The sequence below is a fragment of the Neofelis nebulosa genome, chromosome 16 (genome assembly GCF_028018385.1).
Source record: "Neofelis nebulosa isolate mNeoNeb1 chromosome 16, mNeoNeb1.pri, whole genome shotgun sequence".
NCBI classification, from domain to species: domain Eukaryota; kingdom Metazoa; phylum Chordata; class Mammalia; order Carnivora; family Felidae; genus Neofelis; species Neofelis nebulosa.
The window spans coordinates 564167-592004 of NC_080797.1; the positions used below are offsets into that span (position 1 = coordinate 564167).

Sequence of the window (27838 nt, forward strand, 5' to 3'; positions counted from 1 at the left end):
GGCTCAGTCGGTTAAGCGTCTGACTTCGGCTCAGGTCCTGATCTCGCCTTGGTGAGTTCCAGTCCCGCATGGGGCTCTGTGCTGATGGCTCAGAGCCTGGAGCCTGCTTCTGATTCTCTCCTTCTCTCTCTCTCTCTCTCTCTCTCTCTCTCTCTCTGCCCCTTCCCTGCTCAAACTCTGTCTCTGTCTCTCAAAAACTAAAGTAACATATTAAAAAATTGTCTCTTGGGGCGCCTGGGTGGCTCGGTCGGTTAAGCGTCCGACTTCGGCTCAGGTCATGATCTCATGGTCCGTGGGTTCGAGCCCCGCGTCGGGCTCTGGGCTGACAGCTCAGAGCCTGGAGCCTGTTTCAGATTCTGTGTCTCCCTCTCTCTGTGACCCTCCCCCGTTCATGCTCTGTCTCTCTCTGTCTCAAAAATAATAAACGTTAAAAAAAAAATTAAAAAACAAAACAAAACAAAACAAAAAAACCAAAAAGCGACAGAGTTCTAGCTATTTTTCTGGTCAAGGCTAGAGCGACAAAAACACCTTTGTGGAAGTGGAGACCTACCATTACTCCCAGGCTGTGCGGCTGCCGGCCTGAGAAGCAAGGTTCATTCACTCATTCAGAACGTCCGTCTGCCTTCCTGCTCTGGTCAAGTCTCCCGGGCCAGACCCCGGGGGAGGCGGAAAGGGCTCACACATCGCCTCTCCCTTGAAGGGTTTGCTGACCTGTGGGGGAGACAGAAAATCCCAAAAATGAGCCGTAAGTATGACAAAAAATAAGCACTGAACCAAGCCCGCAGGCTTCCTGGAGGAGGTGACCCATAGGTGACCCATAGGCAGGTGCAGCACATAGTCAAGCACGCTTTGTTTTGTTCCATTGCATTGTTTTTAAAAAAAATTTTAATGTTTATTTTTGAGAGAGAGAGTTGAGTGGGGGAGGGGCAGAGAGAGAGGGAGACCCAGAATCCGAAGTGGGCTCCGGGCTCCCGGCTGTGAGCACAGGGCCTGACACGGGGCTCGAACCCACGAACCCACAGACCCACAAACTGCGAGATCATAAATGTGCTGAAGTCAGACGCTCAACCGACTGAGCCACCCAGGCGCCCCACATTATGTTTTTTAGTTTACTTTTAAATTTCAATCCAAGTTAGTTAACGCATACCCATTGCGTTATTTTGTGTGTGATTCTAAAAACTCTGCATGCCTCTACTTTTCCTTTTTTAAATGCTATTACAGAAAGATTGGTACATAGAAGACAAGAAGGTAGATTTCCAGGGATAGGAGCACATTTAGAGCCAGACGGGGCCCTCACTCAGTCTTCGTGCCCGTGTCCTCACCTGAAAAGTCCGCATAATCGTCACACCCAATCCGTGGGGGTTGCAGCGCCCAGCGCATGGGAGGTGCTATGTTAGTATTTGCAAATGTCATTATCGGCTGTAAGCAAAGAAAGTAAAAAAAAAAAAAAAAAAAAAAAAAAAAAGAAAGAAAGAAAGAAAAGGAAAGGAAAGAAAAGGAAAGGAGAAGGGGAAAAAATCATCTGTAATTCTGTGAGCTGGGACGACTGCCATGAACCCCTTGGGGTGCGCCCTTCCACGGTGGTCCCCGTGTGCACGCGCCGTGCAGGTGGTCGGTTCCGCGTCCACACGGTCATGACGCGGGGTTTCCCATCAGGCCCTGCTTGCTACCGCCTCATTAGCAAGAGCCCCCGAGTGAGTGACCGAGCGACCCGGAGTCTAGAGGGCCCAGCGCGGCAGGCGCCGTTCGTGCCCGCAGTTACCTCGTGCGGCCACAGGGTGTCGCTATGGAAACCGGGTCCGGGGGCGGCGCACGCTCCTGGGGCTTTTTGAACCTCGTGGAGCTCAGCGAGGCTCCCCTGGGCTTGGGCTCCCGTGCTCAGCGGCTCTCTGTCCCCACGCCTCCTGCTAGCTGGGGGCTTCGGCTCAGGACAGCTGCTGGCATCTGCCACCTGCTAGACCCAGAGGGGAATCCACACCAGGCACTTGTCAAGCCCTCCGATCATGAAGGGTCCAGTGACGCCCCTTTTCCCCAGGGGAGATTGCCACTCTTTCAGGCGGCACTGCGCCGGTTGGCCGGCTGTGGCAGGGGCTTGCTCACGCGCAGGCCGCTTCCCTTGCCCGTCTTCCTCACTCACAGTCCCCCACCCTGCCCGCCCTGGGCGTCTCTGGCAGCTGGGCGGGGGCATGTGGGTTCCCCTGGCCAGTGGGTCCTGGGGGAAAGACACGCGTGAACCTTCTTACCAGTCGGATGACAGCCTCCAGGCGAAGGCGTGCTCACCAGCCTGCAAGCGGGTCTCCGGGGAGCGTCCCTCCTGTGGTCATGCATGCCCTCTGCGGTCCCCTCCCACAGCGAGCCGGGCTGGCCCGGGTGGCCCAGAGGAGAGGTCTTGTGAGGCACTGGAGGACACTGGCCACCACGCTGTGACACTCGAGGACACACACCACAGCCCGAGGATGCTCAGACACTGCCGGGAGAGCAGCCAAGCACCAGATCCAGCCTGCCAGCCCTGTGAGCGAGCCCCCTTGGAAGTGATCCCTCCGGCCCCGGTCGAGCCTGCAGATGACTACGGTCCCGATGGCCGATGCCTCACTGGGCGCAGGAGAGACTCTGAGCTGGGACAGCCAGTAAATTCACACTCCAACGGGAACCCCTCTGGTAGGGCCTGTGCTGAAGATAATCCCAAATAAACTGCATTCGTCAGAGTTTATGGGGACAAACAGCCGAGGGGATTGTGACCGGCCAACTCCTAAGGCTTTTTTGTATTGACTTTTATAATTTTTACCCCAGTGGGGTCATACTGCACATACTTTTTGTACTCTCTGATGGACACTTCACTGCCATATCCCGGACACACTTCAGATCAACGCAGACCAACAGGACGGGAAGCACTGTCGGGGGCTCCATCACTTATCTGACCAGTCCCCTGAAACCTGGAGTCTAGAATGTCACCGCTTTTTCGGATAGTGTGATACCGCATTTACTCTTTTTAATTGTGGTGAAACATACACAAAATAAAACTTACCATTTTAATCATTTTTAAAGTTTATTTGTTTTGGGGCGCCTGGATGGCTCCGTTGGTTGAGCGTCCAACCTCGGCTCAGGTCATGATCTCACGGTACGTGAGTTCGAGCCCCGCATCGGGCTCTGTGCTGACAGCTCAGAGCCTGGAGCCTGTTTCGGATTCTGTGTCTCCCTCTCTCTGACCCTCCCCCGTTCATGCTCTGTCTCTCTCTGTGTCTCAAAAACAAATAAACGTTAAAGTTTATTTGTTTTTGAGACACAGAGAGAGGGAGATGGAGAGAGCTCAAGTGGGGGAGGGACAGAGAGAGAGAGACAGAGAGAATCCCAAGCAGGCTCCGAGCTGTCAGCACAGAGCCCCACGTGGGGCTCGAACCCATGAGCCGTGAGATCCTGACCTGAGCCGAAGTTGGATGCCATGCAGGTGCTCCCACCTGAACCACTTTTAGGTGTTCGGCTCAGGGGCATGGGGCTCATTCACCAGAAAAACCACCACGGCCATCCGTCCCCAGGACTTCTCCACCTTCCCAAACGGAAGCACTATCCCCGTGAAGCACGGGCCCCCGCCCAGTGTCCCTTCTGTGTCTCTACGACTGTGGCTGGGCCGCGTCCCGGTGGTACCTCACGGTGCTGGAACCCGGGCCTTACCCGAACATCTGTGACTGTGTCGCCCTGCTGGCCTCCGGGGACAGAACCCCCTGGGGACAAATCCCGTGTCCTTGGAGGGGTGGCGTCCCGGCCTTGCCTAGTGAGGGCTGGACTCTGGAGCGAGGCGACCGTGAGCAGCCCCGTCTCGCGCTCACAAGGGGCAAAGGTCTTGTGTGCCTTGCACGAGTGTGTGTACCTCCGTTTGTACTCTCACACTCATACCCGAGGATGCCACTGGTCTCTGAGGGTGGGGCTGGGACCAAAGTCCCCCGTACGTGTGCCAGGGAAACCCCACAGCACTTCCTCAACAGGCAAAGTTCTGGGCATTTTTCACATGTCACCTTGTTTACAGCACAGCAATCATAGCAGGTTAGGAGCTGTGTTCTGTTATTACCCCATTTTACAGGTAAGGAAACTGAGGCACAGAGAGCTGAGTCAGGCCTAAGAACAGATGGCCGGGGCTCAGACAGGCCCTTAGCCATGGGGCTGTGGGAGCTCTTGCTGGAGCACCTGCTTCCCAGCCCTCCTTGTTTCCCCAGGACCACCCCCTGGGGCGGGAGGGTGAGCTTCACCCTGACAGCAAAAATAGAGGCCAGCCTCCCCTCCCTGGCCCCGAGGGGAAGGCTGCACTTGTCTCGGTTGTTGGGCTCAATTGACCTTCTGTCGCCCAGAGAGGTCGAGGACTTGCCTTAGACACACAGCACCCAGAGAGGTGGAGGACTTGCCTTAGACACACAGCGCCCAGAGAGATCGAGGACTTGCCTTAGACACACAGCGCCCAGAGAGATCGAGGACTTGCCTTAGACACACAGCGCCCAGACAGGTCGAGGACTTGCCTTAGACACACAGCGCCCAGAGAGGTCGAGGACTTGCCTTAGACACACAGCGCCCAGAGAGGCCGAGGATTTGCCTTAGACACAAGGCTCGGAAGAAGCAAAACTGGAATTTGAACCCTGGCCTCTCAGGATGCAAAGCTCACATTCTCGTCATGTCTCCAGACTGGCTCTTTTTTGGTTTGCTTTAATTTTTTATTTATTTTTATTTTTAATTTTATTTTTGAGAGAGAGAGAGTGTGAGTGGGGGAGAGGGTCACAGAGAGAGACAGAATTCCAAGCAGGCTCCACACCACACCCTCAGCACAGACCCTGGATCAGGGCTTGAGCCCATGGCCCTGGGATCATGAGCTGAGCTGAAATCAAGAGCCGGACGCTCAACTGCCTGAGACACCCAGGCGCCCCTGCTTGGACTTCTCTTAAAAAGTTGAAGCGAAATTCACATAACGTCTTAAGCATTTCGAGGCACACACTTCAGTGGCACTTGGTGCTTTCGGTGTCACCTCTGTCTGGCTCCAAAACGTTTCACCCCCCAGAGGAGACTTCGAACCCACGAAGCATTTCCTGTCCCTCCCGGCCGCTGGCAAGGACAGGTCTGCTTTCTGCTTCTGGGGACTTACCTACTCAGGATATTTCGTATAAATGGAATCCTACAGCGTGTGACCTCCTGCGTCTGGCTTGTTTCCCTTAGCACGGTGTTTTTGAGGGTGGGCACGGTAGCTGAGATCAGGACCTCAACCCTTTGCTTTGTTGCGCTCACACACCGAATTCGGTTCACCCGTTTGTAAGCTGATGGGCGTTGGGGTTGTTTCCGCATGTTGCAAATAAGGAATAGCACTTCTACGGACATTCGTTCGCTTGAGTCCCTGTTTTCGATCCTGCCGAGTTTATACCTACAAAGAGGACTGCTGGTCGTAGGGTAATTCTAAGTTTGACCTTTGGAATATTGTTTTCCACAGAGGCTGAGCCATTTCCCTTTCCCACCAGCAATGTATGAGGGTCTTGTTTCCCCCACATCCTCACCAAACTTGTTCTGTTCTTTCTTTTTTTTTTAATTAGCTTTTTTTTTTTTTTTTTTTTTTTTTAATTCTGGTCATCTCAGTGGATATGAACTGGTTTCTCATTCTGGTTTTTTGTAAGTTTACTTATTTATTTGGAGAGAGAGGAGGCAGAGAGGCAGAGGGGCAGACAGAGAGACAGAGAGAGAGAATCCCAAGCAGGCTCTGAGCTCTCAGTGCAGAGTCCGACATGGGGCTTGATCTCATGAACTGTGAGATCATGGCCGGAGCCGAAATCAAGAGTTGGACACCCTAACCGACTGAGCCCCCGAGGTGCCCCTCATTGTGGTTTTGATTGGCATTTCCTTAATGACTGGTGAAAGCGAGCATCTTTTCATGTGCACGTTGGCCATTTGTACGACTTCTTCGGAGATACCTGTTCAAGTCGGCCGCCTATTTTTTTTTAAGTTTTTGATTTTTTTTAATGTTTATTTTTGAGAGACAGAGAGACAGTGCGAGCAGGGGAGGAGCAGAGAGAGAGGGAGACACAGAATCGGAAGCAGGCTCCAGACTCCGAGCTGTCAGCGCAGAGCCCGACGTGGGGCTCGAACTCACAAACCGCGAGATCATCACCCGAGCCAAAGTTGGACGCTCAACTGACCGAGCCACCCAGGCGCCCCAAAACCCACAAAGTCGTTACCCATTTTGTCCCATTTGCTTTCTTACTGTCTCTTAATTTTTTCCTGAACAACTTGATAGTAAGGTGCCTACACGGTGGCCCGTTACCCCTAAACACTTCAGTAGAAGGGCTTCATGGACGTAACCACAGCACAGTTATCAACTTCAGTTCATTGGATGCTGGCGTATTTCTTCCTGGTCTGCCTTCTGAGTTCCAATCTCATCAGCTGATCCAAGAACGTGCCCTTCTCTCCAGGAGAGGACACAGTGTATCCAAGAAGTTCCCTTCTCTCCAGGAGAGGACACAGTGTATCCAAGAACATGCCCTTCTCTCCAGGAGAGGACACAGTGTATCCAAGAAGTTCCTTTCTCTTCAGGAGAGGACACAGTGTATCCAAGAAGTTCCCTTCTCTCCAGGAGAGGACACAGTGTATCCAAGAATGTGCCCTTCTCTCCAGGAGAGGACACAGTGTATCCAAGAACATGCCCTTCTCTCCAGGGCAGGACACAGTCTCGTGTATGCGCTGATCTTCATCTCCTTTTCTGAAACAATCCCTCCACCTTCCTAAGTCTTTTATGACTTTGACACTTTTGAATACTGCAGTTCCTTAAAAACAAAACAAAACAAAACAAAGTGTTCCGTACAGTTAGCATACAATCCAGCAATCACCAGCCTTACCCAAAGGAGTCGAAACTTCAGTGCCCGCAAAAACTCGCACACAGATGATTTGGGCAGCTTTATTTAAATTGCCAAACCTTGCGATCAACCAAGATGTCCTTCAGTAGACGAACGGATAAATGAACCCTGGCCCATCCAGACAGTGGAATATTATTCAGCACAGAAAAGGATGAGTCTCAAGCCCTAAAAAGACATAAAAGCACCTTAAATGCATTTTGCTACGTGGAGAAGCCCATCTGAAGAGCCTCCATGCTGTGTGATTCTGACTCTACAGCTTTCTGGAAGAGGCACAACTATGGGGACAGTAAACACAGTAGTGGTTGTCAGCGGTGGGCAGGGCGGGAGGCAGAGCACAGAGGATTTTTAGGGCAATGTAACTTCTCTGTGTGATACTATGAGAGTGGGTGCACATCATACATTTGTCTGAACTCCAGGATGTACGACATCGAGTGAACCCTAACGTAAGGGGTGGATTTTGGGTGATGGTGTCACCGTGGGTTCATCAATTCTGACCGACGTCCCCCTCTGCATGTGTGGGGGCTGGGTATACAGGAAACCTCTGAACCTTCTGCTCGATTTTGCTAAAACTTTCCTAAAACACAGTGTATTAAAAACATAGCGTGCCTCAATCCGGGTGTGATGTTTCCTCATTAGATGTGGTCACCCCTAGGTGACGTTGGCCTGCTCGGGGCCTCACGTGGAGGAGCACGACACCCCTGACCTGGTTGGTGGTGTTAACTCGACCCTTGGTTGAGATGTCGCCTGATTCCCGTGCGGTGTGGTTACTCCCTCTGCACCCCGCTACTCATCAACTGTAAAGAGACGCTTTGAGACCCTGCTGATATCTCGCCCCTCGTCACAACGTCCCCCTGGGTCTTGTATCTACGACAGATACAGGCTGCCCTCCTGTATGCGCCCCTCCGCCACTTTCGTTTCTCCAGGGGTGGGGCACCAGCCCGGAGCAGGTGGTGGCCTCGTGCACAGTCCTGCTGGGGCTTCTCGCCTGGCCGGTACCCAGCCTTCCCGATGTGACCCTGTTCACCTCCCGCACTCACAGCCCGTGTCTTGTCTGGGCAGCCAGACCCTCTTCTGGAGAGCCCTCTCACTTCCTGTCCCATCTCGCTTCCTCACTGCGGCCACCGAAGCTGCAGGCCAGGTCAAGGGACCATAACGTCCCGTCCCCCAGGGTGGGTCCCTCGCGGGCCTCAGAGTCTGGGGTGGTGAAACCTCGCCGGCGAGGCCGCAGTGGGCTCAGGAGGAACCTGTGCAGTTGGGGCTGCTGTTCTGAGGTCAGGACGCTGGGAAACCACAGGAAGTGAGTCGGTGCAGAGCTGATGCGCCTTCGTCCCGGGACAGGAGCTACAGGCGGGTGAGGCTGGGGGCATGTCCGCGGAGTGCGGGGAGCCCGGGCCGGAGGGGCCTCAGGGGCCGTCCCCGGGGCCAGGCGGTCTCCCCGGGGCCTCGGGCTTGGGACAGTGTCCCCCTCGGACCACATCCGCCCCCTGGAGCCTGCCCCTCTGGAGAGCTCACGCGGCCGCCGCGGTGCTGTGCTATGTCAACCTCCTGAACTACATGCACTGGTTCATCATCCCAGGTGAGGTGGGGGAGGGCGTCCCGGGCTGCACCTGCTGTCACTCACGGCTCCCGGCCACCTGCTGGCGCTGTGGACGCACGGCACCCACCGTCCAGCAAACTGTCTTCTCGTGGAGACGTCCCAGCCGCTCTCACCCCTGGAGCGGGGGGGGGGGGGGGGGGGGGGGCGGGCGGTTTCAGCCAGGCCCGAACCGGGGAGGGAGGCATGGAGTTCCCAATTCAGCCCCAAACGGGGTGTATGCACACAGGTGTGGTGGGTGAGGGCAGCAGGGCGAAGGCCCGGAGGCTCTGGGGGTGTCCCGTGAGGGTGTGGACGGCAGGCCGGCAGCCTGGCCCAGAATAGCAGGGCATTTCTGGGCCAGTGGGCTGTGTGCAAACCTTGCACTTTCTTACTTCCTTCTTGGAGGCCCCGGGGCTACCCTGTTCTGCCTGTTACTGGCACATTCACCGACTCATTCATTCCTTCATTCTTCGAGATTTAACCTTTTCTCTCTGCATCAAGGGCTCATTCACGACTGGCTGAAGGAACATTAACTACGGGCTTGGAGTCCCGGGGGAGGGGTCAGCCTGGTGGTTCCTGAGCTCCAGAATGGCCACCTTGAGGGGCAGAGGCGGGGAGCTCGTCACCAGGACTCCTGCAAGGCAGAGGGACTCACAGGCCGGCCTGGGGGGCTCAGGGGGCGGAGCTCGGAGGATCACAGGACACAGCAGCACAGGACAGGGCAGGAGGGACGTCAGCGGGGTGGCCCCAGGACGGTGACTGAGGGCTCCGGCGGGACCCAGAGGAGGGGGCACTCGGGTTGGGTCTTGAAGGACGAGCAAATCGGCAAGACAGGGAGCCGGCAGGTGGGGGGGGGGGGGGGCGTTGGGTAAAGGGTCAGCGTGGGCCAAGGCCCACGGGGCCGAAGTGTGTGGTGTGGTCAGAGCTGATGAGGGGAGCGTGGGGAACTGTTCTAAAAGAGTCTTGTTGCCAGATCACGGCTCCTTGGTTGCCAGGCTGGGAGCTGGGGCTTTCTGCTGAGGCAATGGGGAGCCACGGATGATTTTTTGGGTCGGGTGCGGGGGCGGGGACTATGCTCAGATGCTCAGATTGGTGCAAACAAGACAGGGGGCCAGTCCGGGGCTAAGGGGGCTGAGGGTTTGAGTGGAGGGCCCGAGGCCGGGCAGGGGTGCAGGGCCTGGGGGCGGGTCAGTCACCGGTGTGGAGTCCTGCAGGCCTGCAGGCTGGGGAGCCCTTTCCTAGTGGGCACTTCCTCTGGCCTCAGGGACCTGACGGAGGAGGCCTGGAGAAGTGAAACCATGCGGAGAGGTGCCCGGGGCTGCTGGGGGTAGGAGGTTTTCAAGGCAGCCAGATGCCCTGGGGGAAGACGGCCTAAAGGTGAAAAGCAGGCTGGGAGGAGCCCAAACTAGGGCCCAGTCCTCACTCTGGAAGATGGAGACCAGTGTGATCCTACACAATTTTCGTGTAGTTATTGAGTTATTAGTGTTTTTCTCTCCAACGAATACGTCTTATTCACGTAATTAAAAATACTAAGAAGGGGGAAAAAGAGGGGCCGCTTGGGTGGCTCAGTCAGTTGAACGTCAGACTCTTGTTTGGGCTCAGGTCATGATCTCACAGTTCATGAGTTTGAGCCCCGGGTCGGGCTCTACGCTGGCAGCCCGGAGCCCGCTTGGGATCCTCTCTCTCCCTTTCTCTCTGACTGTCCCCAGCTGGCACGCTCTCTCGCTCAAAAAATACCAGTAAATAAACTTAAAAAAAAAAAGATATTAAAAGGAAGGAAACACATACAGAGTGGCATGCCCAGACGCTGTGCATCTGGGGCCAAAGCAAATGTCTTTACAAAAATCTCTTCTCTTGTTTGGTTCTTTGGTCTTTCTTTACCTGCTGACGGGCCTCAGCCGTGTGGGTGTGGGGCTTTCCTCCCCACCGCTTCTGCAGGCAGCACTTGGTGGGAGGGCGCCTCATCCGTGTCGGGGGGACAGTGACAGTCCCCGCCGCTCAGGCGAACAAGCGCGGGGCCCCGCTCAGGGGCCTGGGCCTCGGCCACCTCATAATCCAACGAGACCGACGATAGCTTTTCTTTCTAAGGACTTGGCGAGGGCCTCACAGCTCGGACGAGCAGACGCCTCTGCTTGGACGACCTCTTCCTGAAGTTGTGCTTTCGGGGATCGGAGCCTGGTGTCGGGCCGTCTCCTACCTCTGGGTTGAGCCGAGTGCCCATGGCACTGGCCTTGGCCTAGGGAGACCCTGGAGGGCCTGCCACCCTTAGGGAGGCGGGCCGAGGTCGGACCTAAGTGGGGCCGGTCTCTGAAGCGCTCACATGCACTGTTGTGACTGTCTGCTCGTGCGTCTGGAAGAACACGCGTGTGCACACGTGTCTCTGCACGCCTATGCTCATGCATGGGTGCGCGTACCCGAGCAGGGCTGCAGCCTTGCAGTCCCAGGGACTTCCATTAACACCGTGGTCTAGGGGGGCTTGGGTGGCTCAGTCACCTGAGCGTCTGACTCTTGATTCTCAGCTCAGGTGGTGACCCCAGGGTCGTGGGATCAAACCCTGCGTCTGGCTCTGCGCTGAGCCTGGAGCCTGCCCTCGATTCTCTCTCCCTCTGCCCCTCTCGCCTGCTTGTGCGCTCTTTTTCTCTCTACAAATTAAAAGGAAACAAAACAGAAACAAAAATACCCACTGGTAGTCTGAGCGAGCAGCTGTGCAGCCGCGGGGAGCCTCCCGTCACTCTGACGATGATGGCATGTTGGCACGCGTGTGTGGGACACGTGGGCGCCTCTCTGTGCACGTGTCAGTGTGCGCGTGCATTCGTGTCCGAATGCGTACACACACTTGGGCCTCTGTGATATGTGCTCCCGGGCGTGTGGACGTGCTCCCCTATCTGTGTGGTTGTACGTGCGTGTGGGACAGAGAGGAAGAGAACCGTGGGCCCCGAGTCACCCCCTGTGCTGGCCCGCTGGGGCCCTGTCCCAGACGCAGGGGCAGCTGCCCTTAGAAGCCCTGCGGGCCACTCCCCATTTCCTGAGCGCTGTCCGTCTGTCCACAGGCGTGCTGCTGGACGTACAGAAGTTTTTTCAGATCAGTGATAGCTGTGCTGGTTTGCTTCAGACAGGTAAGGGGTGAGTCCCTGGTGGTGCTGGGGCCCTGGGCTCATGCTGGGGAGGGGCCTAGTTCCAGCTGCTGGGAAATGGGGGCCAGGCTGAGCCCCGCTGAGTCCCCCCGGCACAAAGGAGGGGACGCTGAGGAAGGGTGGTGCTGGGCGCGAGGGCAGTGTGCGTAGGAGAAGGGAGGAGGTAGGCCCGGTGCCTGAGCGGAGCCTTCGGGTTTGAGCGGAGGCACTGCAGGAGCGGGGAGGACGGCTGGAGGAGGCCCCTGAGCTTCAGATCATGACTGTGGCGTGCTCTCTTGTGCCTATGTAGCCCGGCTGGGGCCAGAGACAGGCTGGGGTTGAGAAATCCCGACACGTGCTTTCCCCTGTGGGCCTGAAGAATCTGGCCCCCGGAACTCAGACAGACAGACAGACAGACATACTTCCCACATGTGTTCAGATGGGGTTTGGGCCCACGGGGCCTACAGTCCAGCGGTGGGGACCAGCCACACCTTCCATCCACAGACACACACGTGCCCCCATGGGCACACTCACTGTCACGACACCGGATACGCACGTGTGCACACACCCAGCATGTAACCAGCACCCGTGTGCCCCTCTCTGTGGCCCCTCCTTCCCCCAACAGTCTTGCGACAAGTGGGACCCCTGGGGATACACAAAAACTTTTCAGGGGCTACACGGGCAGAGTTGGGAGAGAATCCACTTACAGAGCCTCAAGCCTGTGTTTTTCTTTCCTAAAATGGACCTGCCTGAGAGAAAGCTCCTGGTTCCTCTTTCCCACCTCACCCCTCCAAGCAGGAAAATGTCCCTCTTCCCTATTCTGTGTTTCTCCTACGCCCAGCCCTGGGGTGTGGAAGCCTCCAGGGTGCCATGCAGACGGGACCCTTCACAGACGCTGGGCTCCCGTGCGAGGCTGTGGGAGCATAGCAGAGACGGTGTCAGTACGAACCCAGTGGGGGTGTTTCCTCCAGGCCACAGACCCGTGGCCAAGTGCCAAGCCTTGTCTGTCTTCCTGCTGGCGTGACAGTCTACTATTTATCTCTAATTTAGAATTCAGAAGCAAGATGTTGTCTCAGGGATGGGTGTCAACACATTTATTTCAGATATCTTTGAAATATTTAGTATCTTTCTCACAGGCGATCATCCTGATTTGTTGGATCGATTCGGCGAATAAAGACTGGTTTGCTCATTAAAACGGTGTCCGTAGATGGCAGACATGTCCCACGAATGCAATGAACGCCTCTGTGGCCCCAAGGGTTTAGGTGAAAATCTCGTGTAAAAAAAGTACAATAACGATGGGAATCACATCCTTAGCAATTATTTAAACTTAGGATGAGAACGTTGTAAATGTTGGCTGAAAACGCATGAAGGGGTACGTAGTTCTACAAACGTCTTTAAAAGGCACCGGAGGAAAAGAGTTAGCAGGCCACCGTGTACGTCCCAGGTCCGTTCTGACTGCTCTTGTCTCAGGGCTTTCTGTAGCCAAAGCGAGACCATCTCAGCTCAATACCAGCAACTTCCAGGTTAAACAGATAATGGGAGGTGAGTCGATATTTGCCCCCCTGGTCCTCTCCCTGGTGAACAGGATTATTACTACAAAGCGCTGATAAATGAGATGCATGGAAGGAGTTTGTGCAGGTGAGGGAGAGGGACAGAGAGAGAGAGAGAGAGAGAGAGAGAGAGAGAGAGAAAGTATGTGTGTGTACGTGTGTGAGTGGGTAGAGAGGATGTGCGTGTGCCTGGGGGTGTGCCTGGGGGTGTGTGAAGGGAGGCTCAACTCTGCAGAAGCAGCCCAAAGGGTATGTGGAGAAGGCAGTGGGGTTGATGACCAGATGACCAGGCTGTCTCCGGGTGAGTCTTCGCCTTTTTCTGGGTTGTCGTGAAATGGCCTGAGACCCACCCTGTGTCTGCAGAAGGGAGGGAGCCCCTGACTCAGCCGTGGCTGAGCTGTAAGAGTGGGGCAGAGGGTGGGGGTTAGCAGTGGTCAGACCCCCTCCCCTTCCAAAGGGACAGACTGGCTGTTGGAGTTAATTCGTTGATTAATAATATATATATTTTTTTAATTTTTTTTTCAACATTTTAAATTTATTTTTGGGACAGAGAGAGACAGAGCATGAACGGGGGAGGGGCAGAGAGAGAGGGAGACACAGAATCGGAAACAGGCTCCAGGCTCCGAGCCATCAGCCCAGAGCCCGACGCGGGGCTCGAACTCACGGACCGCGAGATCGTGACCTGGCTGAAGTCGGACGCTTAACCGACTGCGCCACCCAGGCGCCCCGATTAATAATATTTAATGATGTGGCCTTTACCATGTGCCTGACACTATCTCAAGTGTTTTGTGATATTAACTCATTTAATCTTTACAACAAACCCACGAGGCAGGCATTGTTATTATGCCCATTTTATGCATGCCGAACCTGAGGCACAGAGAGGCTATGGGGCTTGCTGAAGGTCACACAGCTGGGATCAAATCCAGGCAGCTTCCTGTGGAGTCCTTCTCTTAACCCGCTGCTCTTTCATCGCTCCTATTTGTCACAGAAGTCATTTGATGCTACAGGAGCAAAGGAGTGTGTGTGTGTGTGAGAGAGAGAGAGAGAGAGAGAGAGAGCGTGCCTTCCTTTGGGGGCAAGGTTCTCCATTTCAGGGCATCTGTGGGTTTAAGGTGTTTAGATCTTATAAAGGATCCCTGCCCCAAATCTCATAAAAGTATTAGAACTTTTGGGGAAGTATTTTTATAACCTTTGGGTAGAGACGAGATGCGTTAAGGAGACAAGAAACACCACACCGGGAGTATTGACACATTTGAGGACACCAAGGTCAAGAAGATAAACTCGACATGATTGAAACTATAAATGCAGTTAGTAACAACAATGGATGACATTTATTAGGCATTAACATAAAGCTAGTCACTGCCTTTTTTATATGCTTGACTTCATTGAATCTTCTCCATAACCTTCTACAGGAAGCACAATGCTATCTCATTATATAGTTGATTCGAGGGGCACAGAAGAGTTAAGGAATTTGCCCAAGGTCACACAGCTAAGCAGTCATTGGGTCAGGATGTGAGCCCAGAATTTGCATTTTAAATCCTTAAACGTAAAGGCCTGGGAGAAATTGTTTGCAATTCCCACAAGGGCCCAAGAGAGAAATGGGCAGAAGGTGTGAGCACAGGAACTGACATAAGGACAATGCAGATTAAAACATCAGCGAGACACCGTCTGTGCCTCAACCATTAAGAGGAACAAAGTGACTGATCATATCAAGGGAGCTGAGATACGCGCTTCTGCACGAGTGTAAACGGATACAGCCTTTTTGGAGGCCTATTTTGGAGGTAGCTATTAAAATTCTAAATGTCCCTGGCACCAAAGACCATTCTCTGTGGAGTATTAGGACGAACCATTTTAAATTGCCTTATTTTTTGTAGGTCAAAACTGGCCTAATTTCTGCAACCGCGCACGGCTCCACCCAATACCAGAGCGGGTGGGGCGGAGTGGGCGGGGCTGGGACGAGTCTGGACGCTCATTAGGCTCAGGCAATGTCGATCATGAGCGCTCAGCGAATGCGGACCCAGGCATGGGGCGGGGCCTCGGGCGGAGGCGGGTCCGGACGCCTCGCTCACCTGCGGCCGCGGACACGCCCCCCCCTCGGAGGGTGGAGACGGTTTCAGGTGAGGGACGCGAGCGGCGAGGGTGCAGAGTCGTGCGAAAACGCGGCAGTTTCTTTGTCTTCGCAGAGTAGCAAACGCGTTCGTTAACCCAGTCTCCCAATTCAGAAGGGTTTACTTTAAAAAAATGGAACAAATACAACTGACGGTGTCAGGGGAATGTTCTGCCTGCTTAGGAAAACCAGGCCCTTTTCCAGCCTCCGGGAACGACTGCACTCATTCTTAACCCTGCAGGTCTGCACCGCAGGCCCGGGCAGGCCTCCCTTGCCTCCCGCCCCCAGCAGGGGTGTGACGGCAAAATCGGACCTGGCCCAGCCAGGCAAGGGGACGGACAGCTCCGCAGAGACGCGGGGCCTGGCGTGCACCGAGCGCTGGCGGCTCGGGGGACGCTCAGAGGGGTGGCGTTAGTAACCCCAGGCTGCACAGCGAGCCTGCAGCAGAGCCGGGATTTGAGCCGGCCCAGCTCCCTCCACCCCCTTCCCAGTTCCCCTGACTCGGGCCGTGGGTCCTGTGGCCTCCACCCACTGCCAGGGTGCCAGCTTTGCGGCACCAGAGCCAGGCCCCTTCTGCGGGCCCGCAGGCCCGTCTGCGCGCCCACCACCACGGGGGAATGCATGGGGCCCCGGCCTGTCCCCTCCAGTCTTCATAGGTTGCCTGCTGCTGTCTGCACCTGTGTTTGGCTACCTGGGCGACCGACACAGCCGCAAAGCTACGCTGAGCATTGGGATCCTGCTCTGGTCAGGGGCGGGCCTCTCCAGCTCCTTCATTTCCCCCCAGGTGGGTGCCCTCATCCCTGCAAGGCGCCCTGGACCTGCCCCCCCCCCCCGCCCCCCCGCTCCCACCACCTGCTCCTTCCCGTTAAAACATGGGTGGGCTCCGGGCTGGCTGCAGGGGCGCCATCCAGGGCCGAGAGAGGACCCCCCTTAGACTCTCTTAGCGGGAGACTTCCTCCCCTGCGCCTCCCGCTGCTGCCTGTGGGGGGCGGGTGGAGGTGACAGCCACTGTCTGGGGGCCCAGAAAAAGGGCTCCCCTGGGCGGTGGGAGAGTGGGTGGGGAGGCCGCGGCTGCAGGCGCCAGCAGGGGGCACCCGTGTGATGTGGAGACCTGGGCTGGGCGGGTAGCCAGGCGTCTTTGAGCCCAGATCCCCTCCTCCACCCCGGGGGGCGGGGGGGGGGGGGGGGGGGGGCTCCTGTCACCAGGACCTGGGGCCTCTGACACTCGCTCAGGTCCCTCACCCCGAGGGTGATCCTGGGGCTCACTGGGGTCTTGCGCCTGCCTGCCCAGTATTCCTGGCTGTTCTTCCTGTCCCGGGGAGTCGTGGGCACCGGCTCAGCCAGCTACTCCACCATCGCACCCACCATTCTGGGCGACCTCTTTGTGAGGGACCAGCGGACCCGGGTGCTGGCCATCTTCTACATCTTTATCCCTGTCGGAAGGTTGGTGCCACCCAGGACCCGCTTCCCCAGGCGGTAAACTGAGGCCCAAAGGAGCCAGAATAGTCTGGGCTGGGGTAGGAGGGCATCAGACCAGGAGAGCTCCTTCCTCGCTTTGTCCCTTTACCACTCTGGGCCTCGGTTTCCTCATCTGTAAAGGGGGGGCAAGAACACTGACTGATGGGCTGTGTTGAGGGTTCGAGGGAATCAAGATGCCTCCTACCCCGTAGGACACTTGGGAAGGCCTGCTTGGGGAAGGGTGTGGGGCCGGGGCGGGCTCCCCTGGGTGGGGGAGGTCAGAGTGGATTTGCAGTCGGGCCCAAGAGCTCTGAGCCAGGTTTCCTGGCATTGCCTGATTCAGGCAGGGCTGAGCCTTGGGTCCTTGGATAGGGAGGCAGGGGCAGTGGTGCTGGAGACGGGCCTGAAGCCAGAGGTCACCGGTGACTTGACCAAGGGCAGTGGACATCTGGGCCTCATGTGGCTCACTTTTCCTGTGACAGGGCTGTGAGCAGCAGAGAGCCAGCCCCTTGGGGTGGGGCGCCCCAGCTCAGGCTGGCCTTGCAGCCTTGGGCTCAGGCTGGGCCTCCCCCACTGCCCATCCCCTTGCCCTTCCCCCGTCACTCCCGTTCCCCTCCCCACCACTGCCCATCCCCTTGCCCCTCCCCCTCACTGCCCATCCCCTCCCCCCCACTGTCCCGCCCCCCCCCCTCACTGCCCACCCCCTTGTCCATCCTCTGTCGCAGTGGTCTGGGCTACATGCTGGGCTCGGCCGTGTTGCAGCTGACCGGGAACTGGCACTGGGCCCTCCGAGTGAGTCCAGCCTCCTGTTCTTCCTCTGATCCCCCTGGGCAGGCAGGGACTTTCCAGCCTCCAGTGGCCTTCGCCACTTGGCACGGTAGCTGGCGCCGTGGGGGGTGGTCAGACGTTGGCAGCTTCGGACGTTTGACAGAACGTGAACTGTGGAGGTCACGGCCCTGGATTCAGATGCTGGCTGCTGGGTCTGCTCAGGCCTCGAGCTCAAGCAAGTGGCTTGCAGAGTGGGGGCAGTACGTGCTGCCTCCTGGAACCTCAGAGGTGGACAGACAAGGGTGGGGACATCCCAGGGCAGAAGTGGCCTGGCAGGTGGAGGCGGCGAGAACCCCAGTCGGTGCCAGTCCTCAGCCACGTGGGCTCATGGACCCCAAGAGAGCAATCACTGAACAGACCGTATGGAGGGAAGTCCCAGGGGGACCCTACTCCCCAGAGAGGCTGCATTCCCAGGGGTGAGGGGCAGTCAGGAAATGAGCCCCCTGCCCCACCCCTCCCAGGGCACAGAGGCTCCCGGAGCCTGGGCCACATGGTTCAGCCACGTGCAGGATCTCCTGGGTCGCAGGGGTGTATGTGTGGCCCTGAGATCCTGGGTCCTCCGTGCCCAGGTCATGCCCTGCCTGGAAGCTGTAGCCTTGGTCCTGCTTATCGTGCTGGTTCCAGACCCTCCCCGGGGAGCTGCTGAGAAGCAGGAGGAGGTGGCCATGGGGGGCCCGAGGAGCAGCTGGTGGGAGGACGTCAGATACCTGGGGAGAAAGTGAGTGTCCCTGCTCCTCCCTGCATGTCACCAAAAATCCTGTCTGCCCTAGCATTGCTGACCTGCCTCTCTCCGCCTCCAGGGAGCCCTCCGTGACTGTCCCGATGTTCACAGCCTTCTTCTTCCTCTGAGCTCCCACTCACCAACTTAGGTGCCCCTCCCTCAGTTGGAGGCCCCCTGCGCCTGCCTGCCTGCCTGTGACAGAATGGGGACCGGAAGGGAGGGAGGGAGGCAGAGTGAGCTCTGCCAGGGCCTTATCCCCCAGTGACCTGAGACTTGGAACCTCACTTCCCTCATTTATTCAGCGGACATAATTCTCCCCGGGTTGCCGGGAGGATGCTGGGAGTTAATCACTCACCTCTGCAAACCTCGTGGGAGTGTGTCCATCCTCTTTCTGTTCCAGGCATGGGCGGGGAGGCGGCCCCAGTCAACTGCACTCCCAGCCTCATGACTTACTGGAATGTGGGGTGCGGACAGGCCCTGGCTCTCGCTCTCTTTGATACAGAGCCATGCGGCTGGGGGGGGGGGGGCCGCTGGGAGGAAGGTGGGGGCAGGGGGCGGCTTCCTGGAGAACGTGCTGTTGGGTTTGGGCCTTCCTGGATGGGGAGAGCTGGTCCTGCAGAGAGGAGGGGGGAAGGCCCAGCGAGAATAGGGTGTGGCGGGGGCTGTGGCGGGGGCTGTGGCGGGGAGGGTCCGGAGCCTGGGTGACCTGGGAGGGCAGTGACAGGAGCAGAGGGGCCCTGCGGCCACAGCCCTTTCTGGGGGTGTCAGCCAGGGCGCTTTCTCTTGCAGCTGGAGCTTTGTGTGGTCCACCCTTGGGGTGACTGCCATCGCCTTTGTGACTGGAGCTCTGGGCTTCTGGGCCCCCAAATTTCTGTTCGAGGCCCGTGTGGTGCATGGACTGCAGCGTCCTTGCCTCCAGGAGCCGTGCAACAGCCAGGACAGGTGAGGGGGTGCTGGGAGCCCTGGGCAGGCACGTGCCCCGGGACTTGGGGCCTTGCTGACAGACTGCAGGCCAGGTTCCCACTCTGGCTGAGCTCCTGTACCTCTGGGTGGCCGTAGGTGGCAGCCTCGTCCCCTCTGGGCCCCAGTCTCCCTGCTCTTGAGCCACTGTGGGGGTCCGGGAGGCACTTGGCAGGCGGGTGAGGCTTCTGCAGGGCCTGTGGGGCGATGCTTCTGTCTCTGTCTCCTTGGCCTCCTCTCTGGGGACACAGAGAGAGCTTCGTGTGATTTCCGGAATGCCCCATGCCCGAGCTGGGCCCTCTGCCCGTAGGTCCCCTTCCGTCTTCCCATCGTTACTTCTTAACCTTTAACGTTAGCTGAGCATTTTACGTGAAGAATCCTCAGAGGTGTTGTAATAACAAACCCGATTATTCCTGTTGCAAATGAGGAGACAGAAGTTCAGAAAATTAAGTGACCTGTCCCAGCAGCACGTGGCGTAGGCAGGTTCAAGCCCCTCGGACTCCAGAGCTGGTGGTCTTAGCGCCACGTCCTGTCGCCTCTGGAGACGCCGGTTCCTGCTGGACTTGAACATCTGCGTACCTTGCTGGGGGCGCTTCCTGGAGCACCGCGGGGGCCGGGAGGAGGCAGCAGTGAATGAGTGAATGCATGGACCACACGGATTGTGATGCTGGCCTTGCAGCTACAGCCAGACTGTCACCTCCCTGGAGACAAAGACTGGGCCCTAAAAGTCCCGCAGCAGCTTGAAAACATGGGACACGGGACTCACTTGTGTGTCTAGCGTTCAGTGGCTGCGTGTCCCTGGGCAAGCGAGTCCCTTTGTCAGAGAGCCTGAGGCCTCGCGTCCAGATGGTTGCACTGGGCCACGTGCCCTCCCAGGGTCCAGGGGATGGTCCTTCCTGCCTCGTCACCTCCGGGGGCTGCTGGTGTCCCTTGGCTTGTGGCCGCGTCCACAGTCTCCACAGCTGTGGTCACGTTGCCTTCTCCTGTTGTGTCTCACGTCTCCCTCCGCTTCCCTCTCATAGAGATGCTGGTGATTAAATGGAGGACCTCGGTTAATGGGTGCTAATATCCCCTTCTCAAGACCCTTAATGCAATCACCTTTGTAAAGGTTCCAGAGATTAGGGCATAGACATCTTGGGGGGCATTACTCAGCCTGCCACAGAGTAGGTAGAAGGTCCTGGTGTTGGGGTTCTGCATGGACCTCAGCTATTAACACACCCTCTGCGGTTAGGGTAGGCCCCACGGTGAGGGTGCGTCGAGGGAGGGAAGCTTCAGGACAAGGATGCTGGCTTAGCCCCTGAGAGAACTTCCAACACTCAGAGCTGGCCCCTGTGGAAGGGGATGTATGGTGGTAGTGAGCTTCCCGCCCCTCAGGGCATGTAAGTGGGAGTTGGACAGCTGCTTGCCAGGGCTATTGTACAGAGGGTCAGTGTGGAACTTGCAGGACGTTAAGGATCCTCTTGGCTCTGAGAGTCCGATTCTGGGAAGGTCTTGTGGGTTGGGGGTAGCTTGGCGGCTGGGCCTGACCTCTGGCCACACCTCCTGTGTGGGGGCCAGTGGAGGGCCCTGTCTGAATAATGAATCCTAAGTCTCAGGAAGGTCTCCAGAATCTTCCAGGGCCAGCTCAGACCCGGACTCCAAGGTAGACAGCATTCTTCCAGGATTCGGGGTCACTCGACTGGCCTGAGCCAGAACCTTGTGCAGCTTGTAGCCTGGGAAGGGTCGCTGGGCACCTTTAAGCTGCCTAAGGCCAACACGTGCTTTGTCAGGAGGTCCCGGCTGTGCCAGCGAGGGGCTGTGTGACCTGGGGCAGGTCCCTGCCCTCTCTGGGCCCTACACTCCCTCCTGTTCACCAAGGGGGTGGGGCAGGGGGATTAGCCCACCGTCCTCAGCCTGTGGGATATTTCACAGAAGCTGTTTAGAGGAAAGGCGGTTTTGGGGAGACTCGGTTTGGGGAGAGTCGGTTTGGGGAGACTGTCAGGAAGCACAGTCTCGCACCTGTCGTGTTGCATCTTGGTGAATGGTCATCACCCCGCCATACCGGAGGCCATCTGCGCACTTCTGGAAATGCTTGGGCCAGGAGGGGGTGCTGGCGGCGGGAGGGGGTGGGTGGGGCAGTGGTGCTCCAGGCCAGGGGGGCCGGAAGATGGGTGAGTCCGGAGAACCCACAGTCATTTGTGCAGAGGTGGGGGTGGAGAGAGAAGGGCGAGACGCCACACGGGCAGCAGGGGCCGGTCCGCAGAGCTGGCCCGAGGACAACGGGAGGCCACCGAGCGCTGGAGAGGCCCCGACTACACCCATGGTTCGTCTAGGTCGGCGTCCCTTGAACCCCTTTAAAAGGAGGCTGGGCGGGGGGGCAGGTGGGCATTGAGATCCTGGCTCTGCTGCTACATTAGCTGAGTGACCTTGCCTTATCCTTCCTTCACCTTGCCCCCTGCGGCTGTCTGCCCCGAGGTTCTGGGACTGTCTCTTGTATTCCAGGTTCTGTGTTGCTAGCCTGGTCGGGAGATTAAGGCACACCTGGTTTGTGCCCTCCAGGAATCAGCAGGCTAGTGAATGACCTTGATGGTAGAAACACAGAAGCGGATCTGGGAACTGAAGGGAGTGAAGGAATCAGCAAGGGGACAGAGGAAGGCATCTCCAAAGAGGGGACCTTGTGATGGGTTTTGACGGATGAGTAGGAGTTCAGTAGGTGGGAAAACTAGTGAGGAGTGTCCGGATGTAGGAATGAAAGTATGAAGTGGGGACAAGAGCCCATCTGGGGGCAGAGGTTGGAGCTGGAGGATGGGGTTGAGGTCAGCCAGGGTCAGACCACGGAGGGCCACACGGGCCGCGATGAGTTGGCACCAAATCCAGTGGTGTCTGAGAGCTGGTGGGGAGTTTTAGGCAGGGGGTGGGCACTCGGTATTATTATCTTTTCAAACCTATATTTTAGAAAGCACCCTCTGGGGACCTGCTTGGAATTCGGTCTGAGGAACCCTTCCCCAGGCAGCAGGTGCAGGAGGGGGTCAGGTGTAGGGGAAGCGGGTCCGGGAGTAGGGACAGGGAGTGCAGTTAGGAGGGGCTGTTTGAGCAGTGAGGCCTGCTGGGGCAGCCACCCTGGTGGCCAGTGACCTCCCCAGGACGAGGCAGGAAGGAAAATGGAGGGAGGGGCCCTGAGGACCCAGGAGCATTGGTTAGGAGGGAGGGGAGGGGGCCCACAGCCACACTCCCTGTAGGTACCCGATCACGCACTCGGGGCAGGGGCTGAACCCCAGGACAGGGCTACCCCCACCTGGCCGAGTAACCCTGCTCTGCTCTTTCCCATCAGCCTGATTTTTGGGGCGCTGACTGTCGTGACTGGCATCATTGGAGTTGTCCTGGGAGCAGAGGCTTCCAGGAGGTACAAGAAAGTCAACCCTCGGGCCGAGCCCCTCCTCTGCGCCGGCAGCCTTCTGGTCGCAGCCCCCTGCCTCTACCTGGCTCTCATCCTGGCCCCGACCACGTTCCTGGCCTCCTATGTAAGTGAGTGCCCGCTGGTGGTGTGGGTGGGTGCTGCTTGTTCGCGTGGGCCGACGCCGGGCCAGGTTTTACGTACATTATGTTTATCACTCCGTCCAGGGACAGCCTGCTACCCCCATTTTACAGATGCGTAAACTGAGGCTTACCCAGAGTGGCACCGCTAGGGAGGAACAGAACTGGGGTTTGAGCCTGAGCCTTTCTGGCTCTGAGCTGCTGGTGAAGGCTTTGATGGGAGATGGTGGGACGCATTTGTTCCTCGGATGTGCTGTGAGAGCCAGGAGAGATGGGGTGACAGGTGAGGGGAGTGAAGCCCAGATTGGCCATGGCCCGTGCCGACGCCGCTGTAAAGGCAGCAATCTGATGCTCTCTTCCGGGCTCTATTCCGTCAGACCCCTCCGTGTGCCCCACCCTGTGGCCGTGCCAGTGATGAGCTCACACCTGCCGGCCTTTGCTGTGCCCGTCCCTCTGCAGGGGCACGGTTCCCCCTTGAGCTCCTTCTGCAAGGCCCAGCTCAAACGCTGCGTCTCCAGAAGCCTTTCCAGACCGTCCCGTGCTCCCGCCAGAATTCACTGTTCCCGCTTGGGTTCCATGCATGTTTGGGTCCCTCGGGCACCGTGGTGTATGGGTGGGGCTGTATGCACACCCCCTGCGCCCCAAAGCCCCAGCCCTGATGGTCTCACCAGTGGGAAAGGGCCAGTGATTCTGGGAAGCTGGTGCCAGCCTAGCCCCAGCCAGATGGGCTCCCCTCCCCTCCTCTCCCGTCCCAAGGCCCTGGGGACCCCACCGTGGACACAGGTGCCCCTGCACACGCCCGTGGGCTTCACCGAGCACACTGAGACCAGAACTACCCACGCCCAGAGCCCACTGTCACACCCGCGAACTGGAAAGTCAACACGTTGGTCCTGCTTCCAAACAGTGTCTGTCCAGGCCCAGATATTGCACTGGGGCGAGAGGGAGCTGCGGTCCGTTTGGTTCTTCTCGGTCCACCTCTGCCCTGGTCCCTGGCCCCGCTCCGGGCTGGGCAGGCGGGAAGGACGGCCTGAAATGGGGCACGTGTTACCGTGCCCAGAGTGGGTTTTCCCCGAGTGTCCGTGTCCTCCTGGTGCCAGCTTCCAGATGCTGGCTGACCAGCACGGGTCGCTCTCTTGGGGGCACTTTTTGGAGCCCCGGCATTTGCAACATCCATTTATTGCTGCAGGTCGTCTTCCAAGGCGTCCCTCCTCTCGGCTCAGCTGGTCCTGCTGGACCCACCACCGGGGCTCCCCTCTCGTGACCCCCAGGCCTGCCTCCTCTGCCTGGCGTCTGTCGGACCCTGGGTGCCCTGGGGAGGGGCTCGGGGCCTGCATCCTCGTGCCCCTGGGTGACACGAAGGGGTGCCCCCCCCACGGTGCCCTGTGTGAGCTCCACTCAGGCAGCCCCAGCACTCCGCTGGCTCGTGTCCTCCCTCTGTCTGTGGCTGGGTCGCTCGGAGCCCCTCGCCAGCTCTCCTACTCTTCAGGTTAACCCTCCCCAGCCCACGCCTGCAGCCTTCCCTCTAGAAGCCAGGGGGAGGGGGCCATACGGGGCCGTCGTTTCTCTCCCCAGGTCCTGAGGGAGGGGATGGCGTGTCTCTGAAGGTCTGGGTGGGCTTCTGCCGAAATTCCCGGAGGACAGACGGGTCCTGTTAGTGCTGCTAACGGTGGGGGAAGGGCTTTCTCACCCCCACTTACAGATTGGGAGACCGAGGCCCGGAGACAGAACACAGATAGTGGGACAGACAGAGCTGAGAGCCAGCCCATAGTCTGTGTCCTTCGTGCCCTGCCGGCTCTTGTCGCTCCCGTGGGGGAGGAACGGAGCCCGGCATACAGTAGGTGCTAATAAGTGCCTAGATGCTTGCTGGCATCCGGGCCGAGGGAGCAGCTCCCTGAGTGGGGCCGGAGTGTCGGCTGCCGGGGCTCAGCGGGCCTGACCTTGCAGGCAGATGGCGGTCCGTCAAAGGCCGTCCCTGCATCGGCTGGGGCCCAGTCCCCTGCCACTTCTGCTTCTGCTACCGTCCTGTTGGGCTCTGGGAGGCGGCTCCTTGGCTGTGTTTAGGGGACACAGCTGTCTCCCCCTCTGCAGCCTGGCACATCTCCAGGGCTGGATGGCTCGTCTAGAAGTGACATTGCGTCCCGGCTGACACAGTGGAAGAAACTCTTCTCTGGGCCTGCCGCAGGGGTGAGGGGCCGCGGGCCGGATGGTGGGCAGGCCGGGGGCGCGTCCCTCCGATGCTGGGAGGCCGCTCCCTCCGTGACTCGTGTGTGGGCCTGGCGTGGGACCCAGCGGCACCAAGCCAGCAGCCAGGCTCCCGCTTTCCAGGAGCAGCGCGGAACCTTCCGGGCCTCCTGAGCAGAAGCCCTTCCATGGCTCCGTCTGTGCCTCGAACTGACGTTCCGGCTTGAGATTCGGGCCCTCTGCCTGGCACGGCTCCCGCCGTCTGTCTGTGGGACCGGTGCCAGGAGCCCCTTCCCGGTCTGTTCACCTGCCCACTGCCAGAGACACCGCGGACCTTCCGGGGCCCCTGGCGCCTCTGGAACTGAGCCCAGCTCCTCTCGGGGGGCTCGAAGCCCGACCTCATGACTCCCTTGACCAGCCATGTCCCCTGCAGTGCTGATGCCAGGGCCCCTCCTGGTCCCCATGTCTGTCCGGCCGACCCTCCCTTGGCTCCCTCCGCACCCCTCCTCCGTGGAGCCCTCCGGAATTGCTGGGCTCCACCTGCCCCCCACTTCCACCCTCCTGCTCTCTGTGAGGTCTTCTTTAGGCCACAGTTACTTATGCTCTGACACCTGTCCCAGCCCAGGGGCCCGGGGGGTCCCACCTTCCTCAGCTCTCGGCCTGAAACACAGTGCCAGGTACTTGGGGGGGGGGGGGTCACCGCTTGCTGAGTGGATGGCTACATCACCAGCCACCCGAAACATTCATTTGTTTTTCTATTAAATTTTTTTTTAATGTTTATTTATTATTTTGACAGAAAGAGAGAGACAGAGTGCAAGCAGGGGAGGGGCAGAGAGAGAGGGAGACACAGAATCTGAAACGGGCTCCAGGCTCTGAGCTGTCGGCAGAGCCCGATGCGGGGCTCGAACCCACGAACCGTGAGATCGTGACCTGAGCCGAAGTCGGACGCTCAGCCGACTGAGCCCCCCAGGCGCCCCAAATGTTTATTTATTCCTGAGAGAGTGAGAACGAGTGGGGGAGGGGCAGAGAGCGGGTCCAGCTTTTGCGGAGGGTGGGGGGGTTTGCACTGAGGAGGGGGCATCTGGCTCCTGTTTTCTGCGTCTGTGGACACGACCGTGTGGTTTGTCCTTCATCAAATCTGCTTCAGCGCGCTGACTGCCGCGTGTTCACGAGGAATGTGGTCTTTGCGGTTTTGGCATCAGGATAACGGCCCCGAGGAACGTGTTGACGCATGCTTCTTCCTCTTTGATTTTCTGGAAGAGTTTGGGAAGGACTTGCGTTCGTTCATCTTTAGACATTTTTAGAATTCACCAGTGAAGCCATATGGTTCTGGGCTCTTTGTTGTGGGAAGTTTTCTGATCACTGACTCAATATTTACTTGTTATAGATCAGTTAAGGCTTTTGATTTCCTTTTATGTCATTTTTGATAGTTGGCGGCTTTCCGAGAATCTGTGCCTTTGTCTAGGTGTCTGGTTTGTTGGGGTATAGTTGTGCCTGGTATATTCCCTTTTCCCCTCTCGGCTCCCTGAGGTTGGCGGGACGTGCCTTTTTCATTGCTGGTTTTGGGGACCCGAGTGTTCTGTGCTTTCCTCCTGGTCGGTGTCGCGAAAGCCTCATCCATTTTGCTGGCAGCTTTGTTGTTTTGATTTTCTCTATTGTTCTTCTGTTATCAGCCCATGTTCGGTGAATCAGTCCGGCTTCTGTGGTCATAGGCGTGGGTGGGGCTAGACCCCTGCCCCCATCCAGGTGATGCAGGGTGTGGGCTTGAGCCGCTGCTGCTGCCGTGGAGGCGGAAGAAGCGGGTGGATCCCAGGTACATCTAGGAGGAATTTCCCGATGAGTCCACGCGGGGTGTGAGAGAAGGAGGGGGTGCGGAGGCCTCTGAGACACTAGCCTGTGTGGCCACCACCAGGGAGAGGACCCTGGCCAGGAGCTGTGGATTTGGGGAGGGTGCAGTGATGGCAGGCCGGCATCCTGGGGGAGGGGGCTGTGGGGAGTTAGACGTGGAGTCTGGGGCCACGGGACACGACGTCACCCCTAAAACCTTAATGGGTGGGAAATGGCTGCGGCTCACCATGCAGGAGCATCATCAGGTTTGGGGGACATTACAGGGTCAGCGTCTGAAACGATGTCCAAGGGACGCCTGGGGGCTCAGTGGTTTAAGCATCCGACTTCGGCTCAGGTCACGATCTCATGGTCTGTGAGTTTGAGCCCCGCGTCGGGCTCTGTGCTGACAGCTCGGAACCTGGAGCCTGCTTGGGTTCTGTGTCTCCTTCTGTCTCTGCCCCGCCCCCCCCCCCACGCTTATGCTCTCTCTCTCTCTCAAAAATGAGTAAACATTAAAACAACAGCAACGAAACGATGTCCAAAGGCGACTGAGGAATTGACTTCTGTTCAAAATCTGGACTCCCTGTGTCTGCTCCGTCCAACTGGCCGTGTGTGTCCCTTCACTTTCTCAGATCCCAGAAACCACATTGGTTCTCCCCGCACCACCTCTGCCATCCAGGGAGACCGATCCGACTTCCTGGGAAGGGCACGTGGAAATGCGGGCGTGTGTGCCCATGTGAGTGTGCTTTTCAGGGTGGATGTATGCGGGTCTGTGAATACGGGTGTGGACACACATGCTTCCGCGTGTGCATCTCCGGGCACCTTCACGATCGGTCTGTGCTTGGTTGCGCGTACGTGTGTTCGGCCTGGACGTGCACGGGCGCGTGTTCATTCTGTACGAGCCCGGATGTGTGTCTGCCCTGGACGCGCACGATGTGTGGGGACGTGTCTGCGTGTGCCGTTTCGCGTACGGGTCTGTGCGTGAATGTGCACATCCACGTGTCTCAGGGCAGCGGATGACCGGGCGGACGTGTATGCACACGCGTGTCTGCACACGCGCTGAGGGTAGCTCAGCGAAGAGGGATCTGGGGCAGCACTTCGTGCCACCCCGCATCGCCTGAGGCTGGGA

At 58.0% G+C, this 27838-nt stretch overlaps 1 protein-coding gene across 10 annotated transcripts in view; it reads left to right on the forward strand.

Moving 5' to 3' along the window:
- Positions 1 to 7985: 7985 nt before the first annotated feature.
- Positions 7986 to 27838, forward strand: part of SPNS3 (SPNS lysolipid transporter 3, sphingosine-1-phosphate (putative)) — a 35612-nt gene continuing 15759 nt past the window's right edge. For 3 of the 10 annotated variants that reach the window (XM_058705380.1, XM_058705382.1, XM_058705384.1), the window contains exons 1-8: positions 7986 to 8451; positions 11502 to 11567; positions 15869 to 16005; positions 16513 to 16664; positions 17405 to 17471; positions 18077 to 18225; positions 19018 to 19170; positions 22499 to 22688. In XM_058705380.1, coding sequence (XP_058561363.1) covers positions 8241 to 8451; positions 11502 to 11567; positions 15869 to 16005; positions 16513 to 16664; positions 17405 to 17471; positions 18077 to 18225; positions 19018 to 19170; positions 22499 to 22688 — 1125 coding nt within the window. In that variant the 5' untranslated portion in view covers positions 7986 to 8240. Of the gene's footprint in view, positions 8452 to 11501; positions 11568 to 14179; positions 15232 to 15868; positions 16006 to 16512; positions 16665 to 17404; positions 17472 to 18076; positions 18226 to 19017; positions 19171 to 22498; positions 22693 to 27838 lie in introns of those variants that run through there. The other 7 variants (XM_058705375.1, XM_058705379.1, XM_058705374.1 and 4 more) reach the window with 6 other exon arrangements.